The sequence below is a fragment of the Corythoichthys intestinalis genome, chromosome 5 (genome assembly GCF_030265065.1).
Source record: "Corythoichthys intestinalis isolate RoL2023-P3 chromosome 5, ASM3026506v1, whole genome shotgun sequence".
Taxonomy (NCBI): Eukaryota; Metazoa; Chordata; class Actinopteri; order Syngnathiformes; family Syngnathidae; genus Corythoichthys; species Corythoichthys intestinalis.
This window is the reverse complement of record NC_080399.1, coordinates 35,747,848-35,775,463: the sequence shown is the minus strand read 5'-3', so window position 1 is coordinate 35,775,463 and position 27,616 is coordinate 35,747,848. Positions and strand designations below refer to the sequence as shown.

At 40.3% G+C, this 27,616-nt stretch overlaps 1 protein-coding gene across 2 annotated transcripts; it reads right to left on the bottom strand.

Annotated features, from left to right (window-relative positions):
- Positions 1–584: 584 nt before the first annotated feature.
- On the bottom strand, positions 585–25,863 carry LOC130916119 (pancreatic secretory granule membrane major glycoprotein GP2-like). 2 transcript variants are annotated; one of them, XR_009063229.1, is made up of 10 exons: positions 25,548–25,863; positions 19,175–19,492; positions 18,903–19,102; positions 18,417–18,559; positions 12,358–12,594; positions 12,115–12,274; positions 11,932–12,010; positions 11,788–11,840; positions 1,325–1,517; positions 585–834 (listed from the first exon to the last, which is right to left on the bottom strand). XR_009063229.1 is itself a non-coding variant. In XM_057836568.1 (9 exons), the coding sequence occupies exons 1-8, from the start codon at positions 25,597–25,599 to the stop codon at positions 11,821–11,823; spliced, it is 1,209 nt and encodes a 402-aa protein (XP_057692551.1). In that variant the 5' UTR covers positions 25,600–25,861; the 3' UTR covers positions 11,147–11,507; positions 11,788–11,820. The 2 variants fall into 2 exon arrangements, 1 of the variants encoding a protein (XP_057692551.1); XM_057836568.1 differs by lacking the exons at positions 585–834; positions 1,325–1,517 and adding an exon at positions 11,147–11,507 and having other exon boundaries at positions 25,548–25,861.
- Between the last annotated feature and the right edge of the window lie 1,753 nt (positions 25,864–27,616).

The following is a 27,616-nucleotide window of genomic DNA, read 5'->3' as shown; positions in this document are numbered from 1 at the left end:
GACCAGCATTGCCAATTTGGCGTAGAAAAAGTAGTTGGTAAGCGTATGGGGGAGAGAAAGGAAGCGTGGTGTTGACTTTTACTATGGTTTGGAGTTGAAAGCACCGCTAACCAAAAGTGCTAATTGGAAACAACATACAATTATTGTGATATGTTCTGTAAATTAATCTATCCATCTTTTTATTTTATACATTTTTTAAAAACGTTTTTAAATTGTAGCATCACCGGGGCTGTCATCGGCACGGTAATTTATGAGTCAGCGTCAGCTCTTGTTGGTGCACCAGTGCGACGCTCCGATTGGTGGACTGCATAGCCGCCCGCCAGTGACTTCTTTTGCATTGGGGTGGCGGAAAGAATAATACAACGAGGGGGTAAAAAGCGTCAAGGTTCCTGTGTTATTTTCGCTGCCAAGCTTTCACTTAGCATTACAATTTGAAGCGACTGTTTTCTGTTCAGCCCAAATGCTTGATGAAAAGTGAAGAGAAAAAAATTGAGACTTAATAAGTTTTATATTTGATAATATAACAAAAACAGCAGGTATGGTCATAAGCCTTTTTGTCCTTTCTACATACTATAGTCAAAACAGGTGTTATATAGGAGCCCAATAGTTATATAGACTGTATATAAAATCTGATTTCTCAGAGGCCTTGGTGGAACTGCCAGTAGCAGTTCCTCTCTGACTGGAGACACATGCTCACATTGCATGTGTCACATATCCAGGCAATGCTCCTTTGACAGTTTGTAGCGTTGGCACCCTATGCTGGCACTCTGCGGTGGCACCCTATGACCGCACTGGACTCCAGCATCTCCACAGCAGTCTCAAGGACATAGGCCTCTTGAGGAAGAAGAGGAAGACAAGTACTTATTTTATTGTCATTTCATAGCACATACACGGTATAGCTGTTCCTCATCACAACACAAACTGTAGCAGAGTAGTCGTCACAAACGCTGTGTAGTACCAACAATGTATGGATTACTGCACATACATGAACATTTTAGCTATACTTTGAAACGACTTTGTTACACTGTTCAAAGATGGTTGCTAAGCCAACGAGGATATCTTCTTACATAGTAGATTGCCATGAATTTGTGCACTCTGTATATTGTACTGTGGGCGCCACGTTGGCCGAGTGGTTAGCACGTGTCAACACACAATACATGTTTTATACATAAAGTACCATGAACAAAGTAAAAATCACATTGCAGGGATAGGCGCCAGCACCCCTGCGATCCTCATGAGTAAAAGCGAAATGGAAAATGACTAAGTCAACACAAATACAAACATGTTTTATACATAGTTTCAAATGGAGAGAAACAATTGATACCTTTCTTCACCAAACGTTGCTCCCCCTGTTGCATTTCTTCGCAAAAAAAAAAAAAAAAAAAAAATGAAACCTGTTGTTCTTCGCTGTTTTTTTACCGCTCTCCTGACGTCTCCCATGTGTGTATCTCGGGTTGCATGCGTAAATGCGCCACTGCCAGCACCTCAGAGAATAAAGGAGCTGATTCGCTGGTTTCCTGGCGTTAGGAGAGAGAGACCACAGCAATGACAAATGTTTAGCTGTCAAGTACAAACTCTTTGCTTTCAGGATCTGTTGAAATTTTTTCGATTGCACAAACCGTTTGAGTTACGTTAGTTCAAAGTACGCATGCGGAAATGTGTCGCCGGCGACACAGCCCTCGTTAAAGAGTTCAACAAGAATGACCAAGAAAAATGCTTGTCATTAATAAATGCTTCATTGAGTTAGGCCACACAAACTCACTCATGCTTTGCTCACATCGCTGAGAACAGCCTCACTCTTAAACATGAGTTGCCACAGCATGCTTATGCAAGTTTGACGATGGTGGTGACACATCTGTGCCTTTGTAGAGCTACCAAGCTTCTCTGGCAAGATCAAAGCTACAAACCTGTCAACCATTATTAACTTTAAGTACCAAACGCAAGCTGGACTGTTTGGCTGCACTGCTTAGCGGGGGGAGGTTAAGATGCTGTGGCGCTGTATGAGCATGAAGCAGAAAAAATTTTTTTTTAATTAAAACCCCGATCCTTTTCACCCAATTTTGATTCTCTAAAAGAAATTGTGCAATCGGCCCGAGTTTGATCAAGTGATCGGATCAGGACATCTGCTAACTTGTAAAGAGTTTACACATTTTTTGGGATACCCTGTAAATGTAAAACACATGGGCGGAGTAATCGTACCAAGTGTGGAACTGAGCTCTTTGGCTTGAGGTTGAATTTTTTATTTTTTTCTTGCAACCATCCACGACCTCTTAGCACAGATATTGGGAAACCATTGCCGTTTGACCATTACTAGAATGCCAACGTTAATTGTAATTAATTCACAGTTTGTGTGCAAAAATAGACAACACACCCTTTTCTGAACGGATCGACTGAGGTAAGGACCTCTTTGTACAGATAGTGGGAAACCGTTGCCGTTTGACCATTACTGGAATCCCAACGGTAATTGTAAGTCAATTCACAGTTTATGTGCAAAAAATAGACAACACACCCTTTTTGTGGAGCACGACTCTGGCAACAGTTAAAATCTGGTAATGTGTAATTGTGTAAGTAATTCCAAAACTGAAAAAGCATCTCTTCAAATAATGCAAAAATAAATACTCAAGTGTTTCAGGTACTTCAGCTTTGAAAATATAAAATCCATCCATCATCTGCCGCTTAATCTGGGGTCGGGTCACGGGGGCAGCAGCTTTAGCAGGAAAGTCCAGACTTCCCTCTCCCAGCCACTTCAACCAGCTCCTCCAGTGGGATCCCAAGGCGTTCCCAGGCCAGCCGAGAGACATGGTATCTCCAGTGTGTCCTGGGTCATCCCCGGGGCCTCCCGCCGGTGGGACATGCCCGGAACGCATCCAAACCAAATACCCGAGCCACCTCAACTGGCTTCTCTCAACACGGAGGAGTGGCTTGACACAAAGTCTCTCCCAGATTACCGGGTTTTTCACCCTACCTCAAAGCCCTGACACCCTGCGGAGGAAACTCATTTCGGCCGCTTGTATCCAGGATCTTGTTCTTTCGGGTACGACCCACAGCTCGTGACCATAGGTGAGGGTAGGAACATAGATCGACAGGTAAATCGAGAGGTTCGCCTTTCAGCTCAGCCCCCTATTCACCACTACAGACCGGTGCAGAGTAGGCATCATTGCAGACGCTGCACCGATCCGTCTGTCGACCTCCAGCTCCTTCCTACCCACACTCGTAAACAAGTCCCAAGATACTTGAACTCCTCCACTTGGGGCAGGTTCTCATCCCCGACCCGGAGGGGGCACGGCACCCTTTTCCGACTTAGCACCATGGTTTCGGATTTGGAAATGCTGATCTTCATCCCAACCGCTTCACACATGGCTCCAAACTGCTGCAGTTAGAGTTGGAGGTCACGGCTTGATGAAGCCAACAGCACCACATCATCTACAAAAATCAGAGATGCAATTCTCAGGCCACCAAACTGGAGACCCTCAATGCTTCGGCTGCAGCTAGAAATTCTGTCTATAAAAATCATGAAAAGAATCGGTGACAAAGGGGCAGCTTTTGCGGGGTCCAAACCTCACTGGGAACGAATTCGACTTACTGCCGGCAATGCGGACCAAACTCTCCGAACAGCCTTTACCTAGGGGCTCCCTAAGGTACATGGTCGAACACCTTCTCCAAATGCACAAAACCCATGTAGACTGGTTGAGCGAACTCCAACGCACCCTAGAGGATCCTGCGGAGGGTGTAGAGCTAATCCACTGTTCCATGGCTGGGACAAAAACCACACTGCTCCCCCTGAATCAGACTCGACTTCCCGACGGACCCTCCTCTCCAGCACCCCCAAATAGACTTTACCGAGGAGGGTGAGGAGGGTGATCCCTCTATATTTGGAACACACCTTCCGGTCCCCCTTCTTAAAAAGGGGGACCACCACCCCAGTCTGCCAATCCAGAGGCACTGTCCCCAATGTCCACGCGATGTTGTAGAGGCGTGTCGGCCACGACAGCCCCACAACATCCAGAGCCTTCAGGAACTCTGGGCAGATCTCATTGAATTCTGGGACCTTGCCACCGAGGAGCTTTCCAACCACCTGTGACTTCGGGCCCAGGGATAGGAGAGCCCAGCTCAGAGTTCCCAGACTCTGCTTCCTCAAAGGAAGGCGTGTCAGTGTAATGGAGGAGGTCTTCAAAGTATTCTCCCCACTGACTCACGACATCCCGAGTCGAGGTCAGCAGTACACCATCTAAACTATGCACAGTGTTAATGGTGTTCTGCTTTCCTCTCCTCATGTAACGGGTGCACGCAGGTCCATGTGGAGCGTGGAAACCTCCCTGCCGATTCCTTCATGTAAGATCGCTAGCGGCTGTGCCGTTGGCTCGAGCTTATTGGTGTAGTGGTTACCGATCTTGCCTGCCGAGTGGAAGCGTCGTTGGCGCGCGGGTTCGCGTCCCGGCCTAGTCAGAGGTGGGAGCGGAACGCGGTGCGGCGCTGACACAGGGGTTACAATGGTGCCGTGTACCCGGATCGGCAGCGAAGGTTTCGGGGGGTGAATGTAACGGGTGCACGCAGGTCCATGTGGAGCGTGGAAACCTCCCTGCCGATTCCTTCATGTAAGATCGCTAGCGGCTGTGCCGTTGGCTCGAGCTTATTGGTGTAGTGGTTACCGATCTTGCCTGCCGAGTGGAAGTGTCGCGATCTTGCCTGCCGAGTGGAAGTGTCGTTGGCGCGCGGGTTCGCGTCCCGGCCTAGTCAGAGGTGGGAGCGGAACGCGGGGCGGCGCTGACACAGGGGTTACACTCAGACACCGGATGGTGAACCAGAATTTTTTCAAAGCCGCCTGGAAGTCGTTTTCCATGGCCTCGCCAAACTCTTCCCATGTCCGAATTTTTGCCTCGGCAACCGCTGAAGCTGCCGAAGCTGCAGTCCACTTGGCCAGCCGGTACCTGTCAGCTGCCACCGGAGTCCCACAGGCCAAAAAGGCCTGGTATGCCTCAGTCTTCAGCTTGACGGTATCCCTTACAGCTGGTGTCCACCAGTGGGTTCGGGGATTGCCGCCATTACAGGCACCAACAGCCTTACGACCAGAGCTCTAATCGGCCGTGGGAGGGGGAAGGGCAGTAATGCACTTTAACACCTCTGTAAGTCGTTCTCCTGCCCTAGTGTGTGTTATTTATTTCATAGTACTTCTCAAGTAATAGTATATTATACCGAATTGTATTTATTTCATTTTTAAATAAATGTTATTTGTAATCCTTTTTACTCTAGCACTTTTTTACTATTTTGCGCTCTATACTTTTATCTTTGCTGTTGTGGTATGATTGGCGCTGGAAAGTAATTTCTTGAGGGAACTCTCCCAAGGGATTAATAAAGTTTATTGATTTGAATCAACAATGTCCCTCAACACCCCTGGGATAAGGGTTCTGCCAGAGGTGTGTATTAAAGCTCTTTCTGACAGGGGATTCTGCAAGATGTTCCCATCGGACCCTCACAATACGTTTGGGCCTGCCAGGTCTGGCCAGCATCTTCTCCTGCCGTCAGGGCGAACTCACCACCAAATGGTGATCAGTTTACAGCTCCGCCCCTCTCCTCACCAAAGTGTCCAAAACATGCGGCCGCAAGTCCGATGACACGACTACAAAGTCGATCATCGAACTGTGGCCTAGGGTGTCCTGGAGCCAAGTGCACTTATAGACAGGCCTATGTTTGACATGTGTGATGTGTGTTCGTTATGGACAATCCGGGACGAGCACAGAAGTCCAATAACACCGCTTGGGTTCTGATCGGTGGGGGGGAGGGGGACTTTCCTTTCAATCACGCCCCTACAGGTCTCACTGTCATTGCCCACGTGAGCGTTGCGCTCTCTAGGACACCCTCCAAGGATTCCAGAAAGGGTGGGTACTCTGAGCTGCAGTTTGGTGCATAAGAAAAACAAGTCATGACCCGTCCCCCCAACCAAAGACAGGCAGGCTACCCTCTCGTCTACTGGGGTAAACCCCAACGTACAGGTGCCAAGCCGGGGGGGGGCAACAAGTATGCTCACACCTGCTCGGCGCCTCTCACCGTGGACAACTCCACAGTGGAAGAGGGTCCAGCCCCTCTCGAGAGGATTGGTACCAGAACCCAATCTGCGTGTGGAGGAGAGTCTGACTGTATCTAGTCGGAACTTCTCTGCCTCACACACCAGCTCAGGCTCCTTCCCTGCCAGAGAGGTGACATTCCACGTCCCAAGAGACCCAACCCTTTTTGGTGGTGAGCCCATCGGAAGGGGGACCCATGTTTCCTTTTTGGGCTGTGCCCTGCTGAGCCCCATCGGAACAGGCCCGGCCACCAGACACTTGTCTTCTTCCATTTGTATTTTTAATATAAGGTACTCATGTTTTTTTGTTTTTTTTTTTAAACACTGTGAGTTTTAAATTATGCTTATTGTGAGGTTTAAATTGTGCTTATTTTGGCCAAATACTACAATCAAATTGTGCTTATTTTGACTTAAGAGTTGGCCAAATACTACAATCATTCTAATATTGATTTCCTCAATGTCAGTTCACTAATTTTACACCATATATGATGAAGACATTTTTTAAATATGCATTTAGACACTTGATTTAATAGCAGCACTGCCACTTTGCACTACATATCTGAAGTAAATTGTTAACTTGATCCTTTGTGCAACAATTGGATCTTATCAAATATTTGCAATGTTTTATGCCAGTAAACCACACCTCCATAAATCCTGAAAGTACGCAAAAAAGCCAGTACTTAATTCGGGTACAGTTATGTAACCAAGAACACAATCAATTAAGGCCATGTCTACACTTAGTGGGGCTTTTTAAAACTGAGGATGCTGCCCTAATACCTGTGGGAAAAAATATGTCCACACCAGCACATTTGTAGGGAAAAAAAGCTTCCAAAGCCAAGCACATCCATTCATTTTAAGTACATTCATAACAATGAACCCCCATCCTTCCCATCTGTTCTTCAATATGAACCACTGCAAGAGTTTGTAACTAAATGGAAGCAAAGAAGCACCTGTCTAATTTACTCCAAATGTAAACATTGGTGTCATGTGTGACATATAGGCTGTATTTGGACCATGGACAAAGTGCATAGAAAATGGATTTCGTTCCACTCAAGTGGATCTACATGAACTCTTTACTTTACTTTACTGTGGCATAGTGGTATTGATTCGGTGAAGTAGCCTAGTCGGTGTGTGAAGCTGTTTTAGGTCACGTGCACCAATAGGGCACGAGGATTGTTGCCATTGTTTAAAAAACAACAGACAACATGGCATCGACAGTGTCCAGCTCCGACGCGAGCGAATTTGAACTAAAGATAAGGAAACCCATAGACTTCATAATGGTATTGACAAGTCAATTCAGGCACATACAGCGCCTCCCCTTCAAGCAGGGGGCCGCCCCCATCAGGAGGAGCTATTCACAGACACGCACGCAGCATCTGTAACGCCGGATTTAGTCTTAAAAAAAAAAAAAACCTGTACCGCATACCAACAGGAAGGATTATCTCAGGAGAGATTTGAGGATTCAAGGTAATTATTATAAATCATGCATGCATTTTGAAACGTTGAGAAAAAAATCAATGGAAGAAATTAACTGCTACGGACTAACATCGTTCTTTGACATATTAAAATAAATTCTACCTGCACGTTTATTTTGCTTTTAACCAAGAATCGAGACTGTTTTACATCCATTTGAGGGATTTAAGACGAGCAGCACATTCGACATACTTAAAATTCTACCTGCACGTTTTTTTGCTTTTAACCAAGAATCTAATGTCCATATCTAAAAGGAATTCAAGGATTTAAGCATTTAATCACAAGAATTTAAATGTAAAAAGCTCTTTCGAGACTTGTTTTACGTCCATATCTATGAAGAATTGAGGGATTTAGGCATTCATTCACTACAATTTAAGCGTGAAAAGCTTTGTAAGATGGCGCCACAGTGTGACAAGCAGCACATTCGACATGTTTTTGTAGAATAAATTCTACCTCCACGTTTATTGCTTTTAACCAATAATTGAGACTGTTTTACGTCCATATATATAAAGAATTCAGGAGATTTATTCACAATAATTTTCAACGGAAAAAGCTCTTCGATCAGATTTGACGGAGATAGGACCCCATTAATCAGCCCCGCGCCCGTCAATACCATTATGAAATCTATGGGAAGGCCAGTACCTCGGAAACTGAGGCCGTACACGGACTTGACTGGATGTCGACGCCGCCTCTGGAAACTCCAATCTGGCTCGAAGGACCAATTAAATGTCAAGTTCAAATATGAATCCTTATGTTGAGATTACTGGTGCATGATAATTATCGGTCCGATAATAGGAAGTATGACGTCATCCCGATAAATCCAATAACATTATTAATAGGACCGATAATATGTACTGTGCTGGCTTTACAGTTCAGTTTGGGAAATCAGTTGACCATTTGCGGAGCATTGCCGCCACCTGCCGGTCAGAATAATTCACTCCATCTATTTTTTGATACAGAGTTTGGTTCACTCACTTACACATTGCAGTGTCTAGCGGTAGCATTGACAATCGTGAATGCTTTGTTACGTTTCCGCCTCGGAAATATACTGGACTGTCTCAGGAAATTAGAATACACAATATTCTAATTTTTTGAGACAGTCCTGTGTATATATACAGGACTGTCTCAGGAAATTAGAATACACAATATTCTAATTTCCTGACTGTCTCAGGAAATTAGAATATTGTGTATTCTAATTTCCTGAGACAGTCCTGTATATATACACAGGACTGTCTCAAAAAATTAGAATATTGTGTATTCTAATTTCCTGAGACAGTCCAGTATATCTAAGTATTTTATGTTTACTATCATATGTACAGAACTTCATTAAGTTCTTGTGTTATAGAAGCCAGCCAATACTTTAGTAGCTCAAGCTAGTGTGCTATGCTATACATATAATGGTTGTGTATACAAGTGTATTGTGCAGTATATTGAGTATGGAATATGTGTATTTTTCTGTTGTACTTTCACAAAATTAAGACGAGTTTCTTCCCATTAAAGCAGTGCTTCTCAATTATTTTCTGGTACGCCCCCCCCCCCATGCAAGACGTAAATATTGTGCTCCCCCCCAAACTCTCTGCCGCCACTGTAAATAGTATCATTTGTCTATAAAATTATTATAAGTACGCATCTGCCTAACATTCTTTTTTTCTACTAAAGAAAAAACAGTAATATAAATGAACTTAGAATAAAGTATAATTTTATGAACATTGTTTTGTTTGTAACAGAAAAGACTTAACGCGCATCAATTTGCCTGAATTTTAAAAAAAAAGTCACATCCACATTGTAAAAATACACTCAAGGTCCATTTTTGACCATTTGATACTGAAAAATAAAATGTAATAAAATCAGTAAAAAAAACAAAAAAAATCAAATTGAATAGATGAGGACAATACGCCAAAAAATTTGACCGGGAAAAAAAAAAAACGAAGGGAAAAAAAAGTGTCTTTGGACACAAGGAAGTGTTTCTTTGGACAGAAGGACAGTTTTTTTTTTCGCTGCTCACAGTATCACCTCATTTGCAATGGTGTGGGGATATTTTGCACTGAGCATGCTAACAGTGCTCACTGGTTTACTGATATAACAGGGACAAAGCGGGACGATTGTTGGCAATATTCGCCACGTTTTTGCTGTAAAACAATCAAGCGGCTTATCAGTAGCCACTTTTTACATGCTGACTTTTATTCATACCGATTCAAATCATTCCGAATGGAAATTTCAGATCAGCTGTTTACATGTCACTTCATCTATTCCGATCCAGCGTTTACGTGTCTGCCTTTATTCCGAAAGGACGTTGACATGCGCAGATTAATCAAAACAAAGCGTCACGTTGCAAAACATGGAGATCGATCCTCAGATCAGCTGCTGTTTTAACTTTTCGAGTGGAAACAAAACTTCAGAATGAAACGCCGTTCATTTAAAAAGTTGTGTGGGCTGGTGGAGGGATTCATGGATATAAACTTTCCGCCGAACTCCAATTAGGTGCGCTGTGCTTGGAAGCCATGTTGCAAGTGACGTTACTTACGTCACCAAGTGACGTCAGTACGGAGCATGTGCAGAGAGAACGCAACCAGACACCATTCTGCTTCCCTGTTTACATGATATAATTTTACTTCTAATCGGTTTGGGAAAAGGAATATTCCACCCCTGTGAAACGGAATGAAATTCCATTCGGTTTGGGCCTGTTCATTCCGAATGAGGTGTTTATATGGAACACATCTATTCGGTTTGAACATCTAAACCGATTGCAATTGGAATATTTGGCTCCATGTAAACGTGGCTAGTGAGATTGGGGTCTAATGTCTAAGTGGCGTCTCAATTGATCTGGCTTCCGGCTGTCCGCCATAATCATTTTTATACACAGTAAACAGTGTTTTTTCCTCTTCTCCCACTGTATTGAAAGTCAAAGGCAAACGGCCCGAAAAAAGCGCATTCTCGGCGGCCGAGGGAGAACCGTAGGTGAGGGCGGTCGTCGTGACGATCCCAAGCCAAAAATGGCACTTCTCGGGCGGACACGTGAGAACCGGACGTGAGTCTGGTCGGAGAACGGCTTTAGAAAACGGCGCACAGCTCTTCGTCATCTCTTTTTTTCTGTGTGCTCTTGCTTAGTTCAAAAATACTGCACGCACTCTGACACTGAGTGGATGTGCAAGTACACTTTATTCTAGTGCGGCAAAAAAAAAAAAATGTTCCCAGAGCTCACATGCGCCACCCCTGGCATCGCTCTAGGGGGGGGCGCGCCCCACTATTTGAGAAGTACTGCATTAAAGTAAGAAAAGGCCAAGCCTTGTGGTTTATGGAAGTGCATTCATTCTTACCTGGCTGTCGGGCAGTGCAGAAGTGAAACGCACTGTTTTGTTCATGTCATTAAAAAAAAAAAAATCTGGTGAGATCAAAGGCAAATCTATGTTAAATCCACCACTAGTTTTTTTTAAACCTCCAGGTGTTCAAAAACTCAGATTATGAATTTTAAAAATTATATATTGTATATTTTATTATCAGTTATCGATATCGGCTTTGAGAAGCAGAAAGTTATCGATATCGGTATCAAAAAATGGATATCGTGCATCCCTAGTTGAGATTTATTAAATTACCCAAAATAAGAAGGCACTCAGCTTTTGTGAACTTGCACAAGGAGAGCGGGAAGGACTAAACAGTGAAATGCTAGACTACACTACACAGTCACCAAGATCGCTCTAAACTTACCCCTCCCGCATCCTTTCTTTTTATTACGGTTGGCCCTAGCAACAGACGGGTGTCTTGCCCTAAAAGGGTTAAGGGGAAGCAAGCTGGCGACACCCCTTGAACTTGTTTTGACTATGTGTGTGCATGTGGGTGGATTTATATTTATGTGTGCTAATACATCTTAAGAAGCTATGTGCTTCTTGGCAACAAATAAAATGCAACAGCTGGATTTCTTAATGCAGCAGACAGTTTGAGTTCTTAATATCTGCGGCTCGTCCCCAAGGTTGACCTGTGGAACATAGGCTGGTTTGAACCGGTCAGATTGACTAGGCAGTTTTATTAAGAGCTAAACATGTCTATAGTAATGAATTACTAAAATAACCATTGCAATCAATCCTGAAACATCTATTTTAGCAATCATTCATCAGCAGCAACTCAACTTCATTGTTAGCATTCATCGGCAAAAGCAAATATTTAATAAGCATCTAACAATTATCAGTATATCCATGTATGATCTGTTTTTGAATCAAGGACTTTGCAGGTTTAGGTTTTCACTTTTCTACAATCACCTTGTTAAAAAAAGACGTCATTTTTACTGGATTTCACTCAGATGATTTGCCCCCTGAAAGTAGAAAGGAAAGGGCCATTCACTAGCAGTTCTATTTTCTAAACCATACAGGGTGATACTTGAAATAAATATACAGATGCCTTACAAGTGATTGGACCGATGGTAAGCGGGGGGTTCATTGGAGCGGAATTTGAAACAGAGCGTCGTACGCTCCTCGTGCAAGGCTAGATGATAGGAACAAGTAAAAAGGCATAAGATAACATCACGGGTAAAAAAGCATTAATGGACATGTAAATGTGTTATATATGAAATGAAATACAGTACTCACCGGAATGCATGAGTCACTCCTTGGGTCACACAGGCTGAGTCTACAGTGGAGGTAGACACCTCTGTGTTCTCCATCAATAAGGAAGAATAGGGCAGTAAAACGAGCCCGCATGGATGAACCATTCTCAACCACAAACACTTGTTGGCGGTCAGCGGAACATCTTATACAGCGAAGGGAAGAATATTGTTTATCATCACCTTTCAGTTTTGAATCAATAGTTATCCCAACTGAGCAGATACATACTTGTTGTGGATAAGAGAGTATTGCTCCGGGTAGTCAGGGTTTGATGAATGAGAAGCGAAGCAGTCCTCTAAGACAACTGCCAAACTGGGATCTTTGAGCACAGAGACCCCAACATACAATGGTGAACCCACTGGAAGGACAGCACCCGCTGGATAAAGCTCAGTAAAGTTGGAGTTCCGGAACAGGATCATAGAGGCCATGGCTTTGTCACCAGAGGCAACAATGCCTCCTTCCAGACTGTCAAAAAGAAAAGGAAAAAAATTCTTTCATAATATAGGCCATTTCATATCATATCGGTACGCCATTATGTCATACATTTTTAACTATTTGGTCAACTGACACTTAAAATGACCTGCCACAAATGTTAAATGTATTGCTACAAGAAGTGTTGCGACGTAAAACTAACCGATGTAAACAGAAGCAGCACAGTAGGACATGTATTTTCCTCAAATGTGAATACAGAGTCCCCCCAGAATTGATCAATCTAAATTCAAGACTTTTAAGACCTTTTTTAATGCAATTTCAACTGAAAATTAATACTTTTCTCGCACCCATTATTTAGATAATATTTAATCATATTAAAAAAATAAAGCACTGAACATCAAATTTAACCTCAATTACTAAGTGTGTTTGACAAAAGAATGCTCATTTATTGAAGATACAATTAAAACAAAAAGTTTTGTGCCACAGACCGGCCCTCTTTATGTCATGGCCTACCTTATTAAAATATTGCAATAATAATCATGCTGTCAAGCGATTCATTTTTTAAAATCGCGACTAATCGCATGCTGTGAATAGTAAACTTGCGCTTTTTTAAAATGCATTAATTATAGACTTCAATTTCTAAATACACCTATTAGCACAGGAGTTCATCAAATTTAAGCCTCATTAGAAACAAGAAAAGAGTTTTCTTTTACACTTGTAAAGATGAATCAAATATGAATTTTCCCCAAATAACTTGCAAAAAGGGAGGCACAGAGGAATAGCATGTCTACTGATAGTTCTGAGATCAAGGGCTCAAGCGCAGGTTCTGTGTGAAGTTACCATTTTATTTTTGGGGTACTAGCTATAATTTTATCTTATATTAGACTTTTTAAAGAATGAGGAACCTTTTGCATGTGTTTTGGATTACACATGTGGCAAGTGTGTACAAAACTGAAGCTTTTCATCATATTCATTTTTTTGTTTGTGGTACATGCAAATTGACATACTCAATTTTGTTGGTTTAATCTACCAAAATAAAACAACTTTTACTTGATATTCAAAATTTGGGGGGCGTACTGTATATAGTTTAAATAAAAAATTAATGTAATATATCATTACTTATGAGTGTTTTCATATTATTCATGACATAAAATTACCGCAATTAAATGTGAAAGATTGAATGATTGATTGAAAGAATAATTGAACTCACCAAAACGGCTGTCTCCCAACGCACTTATACAGTTCAGACACCTGTGTATTTCAGGGTAGTTCCCGCTCATCAGTCCACCTCAGAGTGCAATGTTTGGGGTTAAAATGCCCAACTTATGTTTTGCCTTTTCACCCCAATCCTCCGTTTTTGTGCCCAAAAATAGTGCTTGGAGCCTCCATGGTGGAAGTTTTAGTGGTGCTCTGATGAAAAATATTTCATTCTGCTGTTCATTTACGGTTTATCGCTGTACTTTTATCCAAACATGCTCAAAAACAACGATAATGGGTCGCGCCAACAGCCAGACGGGTTCACGCTCGTCATGCTGCCTCAACGTGCCCCATTTCAGCCATTAAAACCCAAAATTAAGTTTTACCAGAATCAGGTCAACAGGATGATATCATGATACTCTTTCCCAGAGGCAGAGCTGGCGGCATTGGATAGTCTTCTATTATTCTTCAGGGCTCCGGAGTGGCTATGCTAATGCAAGTCAATATAGCCAATTAGCATGCTCATGAAAACAACATATGCACGTAGGAGAATCACCGATGACGCATGCAATCAATAGTGTTGGCTATGTTTTCAGGATAAAGTTATTAAAACTTACCATTGTATGTCAATAACTGCAGTAAGAACAGCAACATTAGTAATTCAGTTGCCTTGCACAGAAGAGAACGAGCTGGCTGCGCGGAGGGATATCACATTGGTCTTTTCACTGCTTTTTTTTCCTTTTTTGTGGCAACGAAGCGACTTCCCGCCCCCAAAATGCAGGGAAGAATTGAAGTTGAACTGTTTTCAGAACTCAATAAATGGTTGCAAGTGAACACCAAGACTTTTTCCCACTTCTCAACAAAGGTGTTCTTGAAACTTTTTTCTTCGTAGACAAGACCAACTGGAAAAAAACAGGCAGCTATCAATGAGGTAAGTGGATTCCTGCATGCTTTATTTTGTCGCTGGGCGAATATTCGTATACTCTAAGCATAGTTCTACTTCAGGAAAGCAGCTATATCATCTCAACAGTAATGCATTGTGAGAGTAAAAGCATGTCAATATAAAAAGCAGTAGCAGTATGGCAATTATTTACAAGAATGGCTAAATTATCACGCAATATGTCAAAAATTAAAAATATTATACAACTGACACAGGCAAACGTGTTGAACATAACTTCAAGTATTATTTCATGTATTTCAATTGCTGGTGATTGTCCCCTTAGAGCACTTGATTTAAAAACGAAGTTACGTAATTTGCGGACTGTAAGCCGCTACTTTTTCCCCCCTCATTTTGAATCCAGCTGCATATAGTAGAGTGCTGCTTATGTGTTGGGAATATTGAACATGTGTCCAAGCTAGAGTTCTGTAACTTTTTTAAATAATATAATTTTTTGATCTATCGCATGATGATTTTGGCACTTCCTTTTTTAATCACCCTGTATTATGGTTTTGTTGTTTTAGGCAACTCCGATTGGTGGCATATAGGGTTGTTCTTGAGTGGGCGTTGAAAGGCAAACATCTGGGAAGAGGCCAGCGACGTGTTCTTCCATCATGTGTCGTCTCCTGCATCCGTGACAAGTGCACTTCTGTCATTGGGAACTACATTGGTTTTAGGGAAACTGAAGATGCTTTGCAATTATTCTAAGTACAACTCCTACATACCCAGAAACTTTTGATCTTTTAAACCTTCACATTTCACAAATAAGACAATATGTGTGTTTTTTTTTTATTTTTTATTATAGTACATTCAAAAATATCTATTAAAAAGAAAAAAGGAAAATGTCAGCCTAATTATTTTTTAAATCTACTGACATGTAAAATGACTTGCTTTATCAGGCCTTTTGATGCCTGGGGAATTGTAGTTGGAGGCTTGAAATAAATTCTGGATCAGCAAACTTCACTGATGAACCCTGCAGTCTTTCCAGGACATGCGCCACCAAATTCTGTCAGAATGTCTGCGTTGTTGGCTCGTAACTCCTCCAGGCAACCCATCTTTTTGTTTGCGTTGGAAACTCCAAGCTGTATCTCGAAGTCCCTAACAGAGTAAATTTGAGATATGTACACATAAGACGGGTAGACTGCAACTGTTAATGGGAAAAAAAGTCGATAGAGCCTACCATCAGCATTCCTCGCTTCCTGGCGCCCTTGCCTTCATGGAGTTGAAAACGAAGTGGAGCCTCTTCTGGGTGTACCTAAAGCATCTCCAGGTCACCTAAAGATCACAGTAAAAAGTAGCTTGTTAGATGTGTCATGATAATATGCCTGTGTTGTAGACACAACCGCACCACGGAATAAGGTAAACCCTAATATCTAAAAAAAAAATTTGCGGAATCTCATGTTCAGCAAAAAAGTTTTAGAATTATTTTTTAAATCGTATTTAGGAGCGCTGTTCAACGCTTTCCCAAAGACCAAATCGGGAATTACTTCTTGGTTTATTCCTTTATTTATTACAAGCTAGGTAGGTGTCACTATCTAAGGACATAGAAAACCAAGTTATCACTCTGTACGCTCAAAAGGTTTCTTCGATTTTCGTTGAAAGTGACAGTTCACTCACAATCTTTATTTTAAATAATCCTTCAATAAGTGATTGGCTGAGGTGTCTGGGGCGAATAGTAAAGGTAAAAAAAAAAATTGTATGATTGACATATTACCGGTATTTACATACTACCGACTACTAGTCCCAATGGGAAGAGTCAGAGTACGTGTGTGGGAGTGTGCAAAAAACGGCGGTTGCTCACGCATATAACCTACCAAAGATTCGTAAACCAAATCCAAACCCGAAGATTTACTGCATTCGGGATGGTGATCTGGAAATTGACTGTACTGTTCCCCTTGTGTGTGTGTGTGAGTGAACACAAGTGTACAGTCAGCCAAACTCCATTCAAAATGAATACGGGAGTCGGGAGGTAGCGTCCGAGCTCCAGGTGCTTTATTGTGCTGCACTGTCGCATCCAAAAATGAATCGGGAGTGAAAAGACGAACCCTTCGAAGGTACAAACAACACAACCAGCTCTCACCAAACGACGGATTGACTAAAATACTACAAAAATGGCAGCCACAGTACTTCCTTCCTGTCAAACGGCTGTTAAAATAATAGCACGAAGGAAAAATGCACTTCGTGAGATATTGGACAGAACATTGACCATTGTTTCCAATTTAAAAACGCGAACCATGAATATGCATGGCGTTTGTTACAAGCCTCACTAACGCGAGCTGCGATATCGAGGTGTGCATGCACATATATGTGATATATTTTCATATATGATGTTTTTTTTTTTTTACCTGTTTATCGGAAGCTCTTGAAGACGTTTGGACACTCGAAGGCACAGCAATTGGGTAACAGGAGAGGATACCGATGAAAATGGGCGCTGCAAATACTCCAGAGCAGTACTTTTCCACCGGTGTGTGTGTATGTCATATCCAGCAGAGTAACCACATTTTATATCGTTCCTTGTTCTTCATAGTCAGGCGGTGGAAACTTTCCTTTGTCCATTTCTTCTGTATGTTTCCACAACTTCTAAAAGCACATTTCACCATTTTGACGTCCTTCCGTGAACGCTCTGCATAGCAGACCAAGGTGAATACGAGTGGCCACAGCACTCCCCTCTATTGTGGTGCCATTACGCATAGAAAAAAATAGTCCCGCAGAATTAAATGAATTACGGCAGTTTGGTATTGTGGTGCCATTACGCATAGAAAAAAATAGTCCCGCAGAATTAAATGAATTACGGCAGTTTGGTGAGATATTGTTTTGGCTGCAGGGGTTTCTTGAACATTGGGCTGCGTTTTTAATTTATTTGACTATGTTAGATCTGTGAATATCGGTTTTTATTAGCATGCTAACTGGCCATATTGACTTGCATTAGCATAATCACTGTGGAGCCCTGAAAATAATAAAAGACTAACAAACGATACAGAATTTTTCTCAATCAACTCCACTGACTATTTAACCCTCCCCTAACTCGAAGAATAAGCCTGATGTCAAAAATTCTGAACTTCCCCTTTAAGGCAACATTATTTGTATTATATAATGACTTCAGTTATATTGGTAGTTTAGATTGTCTCCCAATGTGTTGTAAGGATATAATTGACTACCTTTATTTAGTGAATTATTTTCATTATATTCAGACTTACATTTACCCCTTTTCACTGCTCAGTGTGCCAGTCCATTTTTTTCCCCTTCAAATTCATGTTTGATTGGCTGATGACTTCACCCGATCTGTTTAGTCTTATTAATGTCCCGTCCTCAGCAAAAAGTGTACATGCAGGTTATGCTGTTAAATCATCCCTACCAATGTTGAGACCAAACCTACGCCCTTGCTTGCATCACTCACGTACGGTTGGCAGGGAAGCCAATTGGTTAACTACTGAGTGGAAATAGGGACATCTTAAGGCCAATTGGTGGGACTACTATTGCATATAGAATCCCAAAATGTAGTCTGTTAGAATTCTGCTAGCTAAAATATACACTGCAGGGAAAGGTGTAATTATGATAAAAATGACGATAGACATGTAAAATCTGAAAGTTTTATATTGTTTCAGCGATTTTTATTGTCATGTCATATAGCGCTATTTCAAACCACTTGTTATAAATATATAAGGACTGAACATTTGAGTAGCAGTTCAATACGCTCCTATTTGTTGAGATCTTTACTCACTTCATGGATGGTTTGATGAACAGCAGGCTTTCTGTGACCAGGGGATAGGCACATGAGAAAGGAAGACTTACAGGAATAGAGAAGCCTTGCTTCAAAGGGTAGACAAATAAGCTATTGGAGTAGATTGCATGTGTGCTGTTGGTCTGAAAGACAGACATGAGAATGTTAACATTTCATTTGAAAAAGTACTGTTTATGTCTGTTGAGGATATATTGACAATCAGCACTTATGTCACTAAAAATACGTACTGTCATCAAAATAAGTACTGTCATCTGTACCTAAAATATAGCATTTTTGTATTATTTTACGCACATATGCCTTTAATATTGAATAATATCAATATAGAAGAAGCTAATGCAAATACCATTGCAGCTGGGGAGCTTAAATCATGATCAGCAGCATTACTTTGTTTAATATAAATGTGTGCCAAAAGTACATATGTGTGTCAGAGTGTAGTGTTTTGTTTTGTTTTGGGTTTTTTTGTACCGTCAGTGTGTTTCCACAAGCATGTGCCTGGCCATCAGCTTCGTACCATACAAGATTGTCTTGTACCGTGACCAGGGCACAGTTGCGGACTGCCAGGTTGCCAGAGATTGGGTTATAACCAGATTGATTTACGCTATCATAATCCAGGCCCACTTTAATTTTGTCATGGCCACAAACAAGGTGCGAAATCTTGAGTTCACCTGAACCAAACATATAAAGGTTCATTAGTTCAATTATGATTTCAACTAATATATACAATATATAAAAGCGACCTGAGCATTTAATGCTGACATCCTGCTTGTGATAACAGTCGTGGACCCCAAAACCACGGTGTTTGCAGCTTGTTATTGAAGTTTCCTGTCCAGAACAACGGACATCATCCATCCAAATGGGGCCAGTGCCTTTCCCAAAAGCTGCGCTGGTTAAATAGGAATGAGCCTTGCCACACTTCAACTGTCTGCACACCACATTGGCCGCTCTAAAGTCCCATCCGTCGTCACACACAGTTCCCCATTGTCCATTATGATGGACCTCAACCCGTCCAGAGCAGCGGTTGTCAGAGTTGACCAGCCTCACAGGTGAAGAAGCATCTAACACAAGAACAAACGGATAAAGAATTAGGCTGGGAGTACCTTAAAACTAGAAAACATAAGATACTTTGGGGGGGAGGCTTCATGTTCTCACAGAATACACGAGATAGTTCAGCATAATTCTACACTATATTTCTTACCTTCACAAAACACTCCAGCATGTGACTGCATTCACCAAGATTTGATTCATTTCAAGTGCCTCTGACACGATCCAACCAAATGGGCCCTGTTCCATGTCCAAAGCCCCCATAGAGGGCTACCTGGGCCCTGCCACAGCCCAACTGTCCGCACACCACTTGTGCATTCTTCAGGTCCATTAATCATCACACACTGTTCCACAAAGCAAGATTTCCACTTGGCCAGAGCACAAGCCAGTTCCTCCATTAACAAGGCGGACTTCCCCCTCATCTACACTTGGGATTGTCCAAGTAGTTGTAACTGTTGTTGGATTGATACCAATTTCAGTTGTATAATTGATGACGGGGACTGTTGCATTTTTGCTGGTGGCTTCACAAGCTTGTAGTCTACAAGTCCACCTTGTTAATGGAGGAAATGGCTTGTGCTCTGGCCAAGTGGAACTCTACGGGATCTTTGGACATGAAACAGGGCCCGTTTGGTTGGATCGTGTCAGATGCACTGGAAATAAATGAAAAGTTGGTGAATGCAGTCACCAAGGGATTGGAGTGCTCAATTAGAGTCACTCTAAAGATAGGGTGACCATAATTTGATTTCCAAAAAAAGAGGACACTCAGCTCGGCCACGAGATATTTAAATTCTACTCGTTCACTCAAATGTCTTTTAAATATGCCTCCTCTGTATGGATAGAAAATCCAGATATATAACAAAATAATAGCTCTATAACCACAGACACAAATTCTAATTCTCAAGGTTTAATCAACAAGTTTCATTATTCCTAACATTAGAGAACAATAACGTAAAAAAAAAAAAAAACTGGAATTAATAATGATAAGAAAATAATGTCTCTCCTGTATTCCTGAATCATGCTTGAACAAAATAATAGCGGTCTTTTCAATTCTTAATGCACAAATATAAAATCTGAAAAAATGTTTTAAGCAGTGTTGTTAATAACGGCGTTAAGAGTATAACGGCGTTACTAACAGCGTTATTTTTTCCAGTAGTGATTAAATTCTTTTCTCATCTTTGCAACGCCGCTACCGTTACTAAGGATGTAAAGGCGTGCATTACCTTGCGTTACTACGTTGGTTGAATGACACAAGATAAGTCTGAGAGACACGGAAAGACAAGAGCGGAAGTGGGAAGGGAGTTGAGACTTGTGGCGCCGTTGCAAACGCGATGCTAGGCGGCTTCAATAATACCTGACCGAAAGCCTACAAACTACGCCCACATGATGCTACGCTAGATATCACGTGTATATAGAACTAGATGCGAAATGACAGACTCGGCGGCTTTAGCAAATGTATAGAGAAGTAGATGCAAAATGATACACTCGCTGGCGTTGGTAAGCAGCCGCCATCTTAAAGCAGTAGACTTCTCGGGAAGGCTCTGTTGTAGAGAACCTTCCTAGCGAACCGAAGTAAACTTATCTAAAATACTCTTTTAAAATGATGAAACAGTTTTAAAACTTTCACGTGTCAAAAGTAGACAAAAAAGTAAACTTATCTAAAATACTCTTTTAAAATGATGAAACAGTTTTAAAACTTTCACGTGTCAAAAGTAGACAAAAGGGAACTGATGCAATAACTGGAGCGATTTTAACAACTTTAACAGTTGATTCATAGCATTAAATGACTTCCAAACATAGCATAGCATTAAATGACTTCCAAACATAGCAAAGTTTACTATCTAGTTATCGCAATATCCACAATACCGCTGTGTCTAGTTAAGTTTAGGGTTAAGAATTGGGCAAGGGCGAATTGTCCCAAAAACTCTGAACTTCACATAGTGTGACCTAGGTTTTTTTTTTTTTTTTTTTTTTTTAATCGAAAATAAACATAAAAAGTAACACCAATTACTTTGCCAATAATTACTCTTACATTCAGGTAACAGTCACTAACTCAATTACTTTTTGGGAGAAGTAATTTGTAACTAATTTTTTAAAGTAAGATTAAGAACACTGGTTCTAAGTAATACCTCTTCCAGCTTTAACTCAAAGAAGTGAACTAATTTAAACCAAACAGTAGCCTCACAACAATGCTAATTGAAAAAACATCACTTTAGTCTTTATAGTTTTCTTCCTCATCCCTGTATTTTTTCTCCTTGACTTTCTTCATCTTCCTTGTCTACCCATCCTTATTTTGATCTAGTGCTGATCTGTCCCAGCAGTTTTTTGTTGCTCAACTCATCAGATGTTTGTGTCTGATCTTGCCAGAGTCCTGGATTTCAGAAGCGCTGCATCTGTCAGTCATCGTTTAACTTGTTAAACAGTTGCTGTGGCAACTCATTGTGTGTAAGCCGACTCACTATGAAGCATTTGATAAAGCCAGGCATTTTCCTCCTACTTTATTCTTGTCTAAAAATAATTCAGTGGGGCAGTAACATGTTTAAACCATATCATAATTATTACATTTTAAGTGCTTAAAAAAAACATCAATTAAAATATTTTTTAAATTAAACTCTGGGGAGAAAAAAAGAAAAAAACATGTCTTATTATGTATCTCTTTCCGATGCTAAATCTGAATAAATACATCGAACACGCACAAAAAGGTGCACTACTTCTCGGTTTTTACAGAACTTTTTGAAGTGCCAGAGTCTGGAAATGCCCTTTTTAACAAGGCACTAGTGCAATCCATGGACCTTTAACTGTTTGTTATGTATTTAACAGTGTGAAACGCAAACGCACCTTCCGCTGCGTTAACAGCACCCGGTTTTCCTGATATCGCTCAATTTAGCAGAGGAACTCTCACTTCGCACAACTTTTTAAACATGTTTTACTGTGTCCGTGGGAGCTGTCAGGTCTCCGGCACCTTTGTTGGACACCGAAACATATGTGCCAGATTTGCACATGGTGCACTCTTGCCTCCAATGTTTTTTGCCCAGGACGATAATTGGAGATTTTTTTTGCAGCTCATCTGTAAAGATGTACTTGCGCTTAGGCATTTTGGCGGACTGCACTGCTCTGATATCTGTTTTATCTGTTACTGAACATAGCAGAACCAACCAATGGGAAAGCTCTCTGGGAACACGTCACACGCAGTACAGTAACGTAGTATTCTGTGCGTAGCGTCAATTTCAACAAACGCAAATTGGTCCCGTGAAAAAGAATGAAAACCGGACATTTCCGTTACAACCCGGCCGGAAACCACGGATGGAAAAAGTGGACATGTCCGGGCAAAAGAGGAAGTTTGGTCATCCTATGGTATCCCATCGATTGGTGGCCCGCAGTGGTGGGGTGGGGGCCTCCCCTCGAGGGTGCTAGGCAGTGCCCGGCTTTTCCTACAGTTCCTGTGAAGTAGTTCTGCTCACCATATGACTAACATGAGTGAAAGAATAGGTAGACTTATGAATAGGCATTACTTCATACACACTGGGATATACTTTAACTGTTGGTTCTAGTATTGACAATACCACAATGAATATTAGGCCGTTGACTCAATATTTTTTACATGTGATTTGTCATAAACCTAACTGCCGGGAACCTACTAATGCGTAGAGTAAATTTAATGTCCGACACAGCTCGTGTACAGTACTGGTTCCATTTTTTTTTTTTCACCCCTTAAATGAATAACAAATGCGATCTTACTAGAGTTTAGAGTGGGTAAAAACAAAGAAAACCATATAATGAAAAAAACACTATTATATATACTATGATATTCAAAAATATGTTCCTATCCTTTATTGTTTGAGTATTATAACGGCTGGAGATCATATAGGTAATATTGTTAACAATCATACAGTAGTACTTAGTACTGCCCCTTTGCCCCTAAATGCCCAACGTGCCCCTTTTGACTGGGCTTTTTTTTTTTGTGCGTATGTGCATGTGTGCTAGCCGACTGTGCTAGGGACTTTTTTAAATTGAAAATATATAGTTTGATTGAAGAATTATTTTTCTTGAGTGAAGCAACTTTTTTGGGATTGAGTAATAAAAGAAACATATCAACCTCCATACTTCAAAGCAAACAAAAATATTTTCAAAAGAAAAATTATTCAAAAAAGACATTTCAATCACAGAAAAAAAGTTTTTGAATGCTAAAAAATATTTGAGACTCAAAAATTTGCATTTGAACACTTTAATTTTTGATTGAAAATGTTTTCTTTGAAGCAATCCTTTTTGTGGTTGGGCCAGTGTTTGGGCCATATTATAGGTAGGACATTTGTGTCTAAATCATGCAATCCCAAAAAAGTTGCTTCAATCCCAAAAAATATTGTCAAACAAAAAAAAAAATCATTTGAAAAAAATATTAATTATATACAACTTTGAAGTGCAAAAAGTTTTGACCTTTTTTTTTTTTTTTTGGAGGCAAGTTTTTGGGGGACTGTATAATTTAGACACAAATGTCCTACCAATAATATGGCCCAAACACAAAAAGGATTGCTCAGACCAAACCTACGCCCTTGGTTTGAAGCACCATGTTCCTTTCCTTTTTGAGTCTCAAAGTTATTTTTCTCATTCAAACACATTTTAATTGAAGGGACTTTTTTTAAATGGAAAATATATAGTTTGATTGAGGAATTATTTTTCTTGAGTGAAGCAACTTTTTTGGGATTGAGTAATAGAAGACACATACCTACCTCCATACTTCAAAACAAACAAAAATATTTTAAAAAGAAGAATCAATCAAAAAAGACATTTCAATCACAGAAAAAAAGTTTTTGAATGCGAAAAAATATTTGAAACTCAGAAATTTGCATTTGAACACTAATTTTTGATTGAAAATGTTTTCTTTGAAGCGATCCTTTTTGTGGTTGGGCCAGTGTTTGGGCCATATTATAGGTAGGACATTTGTGTCTAAATCATGCAATCCCCAAAAATATTGTCAAACAAAAAAAAAAAAAAAACATTTGACAAAATATTAATTATATATAATAACTTTGAAGTGCAAAAAGTTTTGACTTTTTTTTTTTTTTTTTTGGAGGCAACTTTTTGGGGGACTGTATAATTTAGACACAAATGTCCTACCAATAATATGGCCCAAACACAAAAAGGATTGCTTAGACCAAACCTACGCCCTTGGATTGAAGCACCATGTTCCTTTCCTTTTTGAGTCTCAAAGTTATTTTTCTCATTCAAACACATTTTAATTGAAGGGACTTTTTGGGGGACTGTATAATTTAGACACAAATGTCCTACCAATAATATGGCCCTTACACAAAAAGGATTGCTTCAAAGAAAACATTTTCAATGAAAAATTAAGTGTTCGAATGCAAATTTTTGAGTCTCAAATATTTTTTCATACTCATGAGCTTTTCTATGATTTAAATTTCTTTTTTTGATTGAAGTGATTTTTCTTTAGAATTATTTTTTGTTTGAAGCAACTTAAATATATTTTTTCGCATCCAAAAATTTTTCTAGGATTGAATTTTTTTTATTTTTTTTTATTTAGGTGATTTGTCTTTAGAATTTTTTGTTTGTTTGTTTGTTTGAAGCAACTTATTTTTTGAATGAATAATAAGGACACAAATGTCCCAGCCATAATATGGCCCAAACGCAAAAAAAAAAAAAACTTGTCTTCAATCCAAAAAAATCAAAGAAAAATCGTTTTCAAATGCATTTTTGAGTTTCAAATTTATTTTTGCACTCAAATTTTTGGGATTGAAGTGACATTTTTTTGTTGAAAATATAAATTTTGATTGAAGTGACTTTTTCTTTCCTCGAACTTTTTCTTTGAATAATACACAAATCTACCTCCATACAATCCCAGTTAAAGTTTGTCACAGTCACCGCCAATTATACTGTAAAGATGGATAAAATAGAAGTTATGTTGTTCTTCATGTGCCCCTTTTGATCTATATGAGCACCTGCCCCTCCATCGGTCTCTGCACGACCCCCTGAGATGGGAACATGAATAGATTCGAAGTACTGCAATATATAAGCAAGCGTCCATGACTTGTGAATCTTTAAAGATCAACAACTCACTCGAGTTTAAGAAGGTCGCGAGGGTGGCGACCATCAGAACAAGAGGCGACATGGTGACACCGCGAACGGAGAAAGGCTTCACGCGGGTGAGGATCCTCCAGTGGACTATTTCGGGACGAGACGAGAAGCGCCAAAAATTCTGGATTGCTTATTCGGTGGATGGAGGTATAGAAGTTCCTTAAGTAGGGACCGTCGTCACCGAGGGACTCCGCTCAGACGTCATAAACGCGGAGTTTTGTCAGCACGTGTTTCCTCCTGCACGTACGCGGACTCGCCGAGAGTTGGAGACGAGGCCATGTCATCGCAATCGTCATAAAAGGCTAGTGTCTGTTTTAATCAAAGGAAATCATCATTTGAGTGGCAACATTTCACTTGTCCAAACAAAACTCGTCACAAAGCTTTCGCATTTTTGACAAAAGCGTCCCCCTTTGTGAGCAAAAGAAGCAAAGACTGTAAAGTTCATTGCACACGTTGTCACTGCTATGTTAACATCAACGTGCAATGTAAGATGGCTATTATGCATCCATCACATAGTGTTTTTTTTTGTTTTTTTTGTTTTTTTTGTATGCCATCATTACAAAGTGCTACTTTTTAACTGTGGCTCATAAAAAGCTTCATACGCCCATTTCATGGTGTGGGTGTGTGTTTAAATTATGAAACTGTTACATGGCATTCTTTTTAGTATTTCAATTAGGAGTGGCAAAACTTTCCCTTCATCCCGTTGTGGCGTCATTTTGATCTCTGTCTTCTGTCCCGGCATCCTGCTGGCAGGATGTTGGCTGTCCCTGGGTATGGGTCCGCTCCCACGCTGGACCTTGTATTGAATTCTTGGCCGAAACCGAAAAAATAAAAACCGAAACCGAAAGGTGAAAAATACACATGCATATAATTCTTTTTTTTTTCTCATTAGATATATATATTAGGGCTGTCAAACGATTAAAATGTTTAATCGAGTTAATTACAGCTTAAAAATTAATCGCAATTAATCGCAATTCAAACCATCTATAAAATATGCCATATTTTTCTGTAAATTATATATTGCAATTCAAACCATCTATAAAATATGCCATATTTTTCTGTAAATTATATATATATTCTGTAAAATAAATTGTTGGAATGGAAAGATAAGACATAAGATGGATATATACATTCAACATACGGTACATAAGGACTGTAGTGGGCATTTCACTCTACTGTCATTTAAATCTGTCCTTGCTGTCCTCACTCCGAAGCGTCTACTTTTTCTAAAGCTAGACAGCTAGTGAACGACGCCTTAATAATCAGACTTCTTCCTTTTTCATCTGATTTATTAATAAAATGGCCTCAAACCATTGTCCTCTTTAGACCATCGTAAAACTACAAAAAAAAGTACACAAGCATTGCATTAGCAACAACGTTAGCTTAGCACGCTATACAGTTTCACTAAACATAAACAAAAAGCGTCTCATACAAAAAATATAACATTTCGCTTACTAACATAATATGTACATTCTTTACAACAACCATAATTACGGACAAATCTTGTCCAAGGATCATAGAAGCACAACAATACAACATAGGCGTCAGCCCGAGACGTCGTGCAGCCATATTGAACTGGCAAGAAAACAATAAACCATGTCGCAAAGTGACCACAAGGGTTCGCTGTTAGACAGCACAAAAAGCCTTGCTGTAAAACTTACCAAAAGGCAGAATACTGCGTTAATTGCGTCTAATATTTTAACGTGGATTAATTTTAAAAAATTAATTACCGCGCGTTAACGCGATAGTTTTGACAGCCCTAATATATATATATATATATATATATATATATATATATATATATATATATATATATATATATATATATATATATATATATATATATTATGTCATTATTTTCCAATTTATGTCTTTTGCCTCGGCATTGGTTCTACAGCCCCGGAGGCTCAAGACGTTTAGTTTGAAAGGTGCCGTTTACATTGATGACATACTGATCAGTGGATCAATGACTGAAGAGCGTGATGCTAGACTTGAACAAGCATTAGAGGCCGCGAGTTCACATGGCCCTAACCTAAGTGCAAAAAAAATGT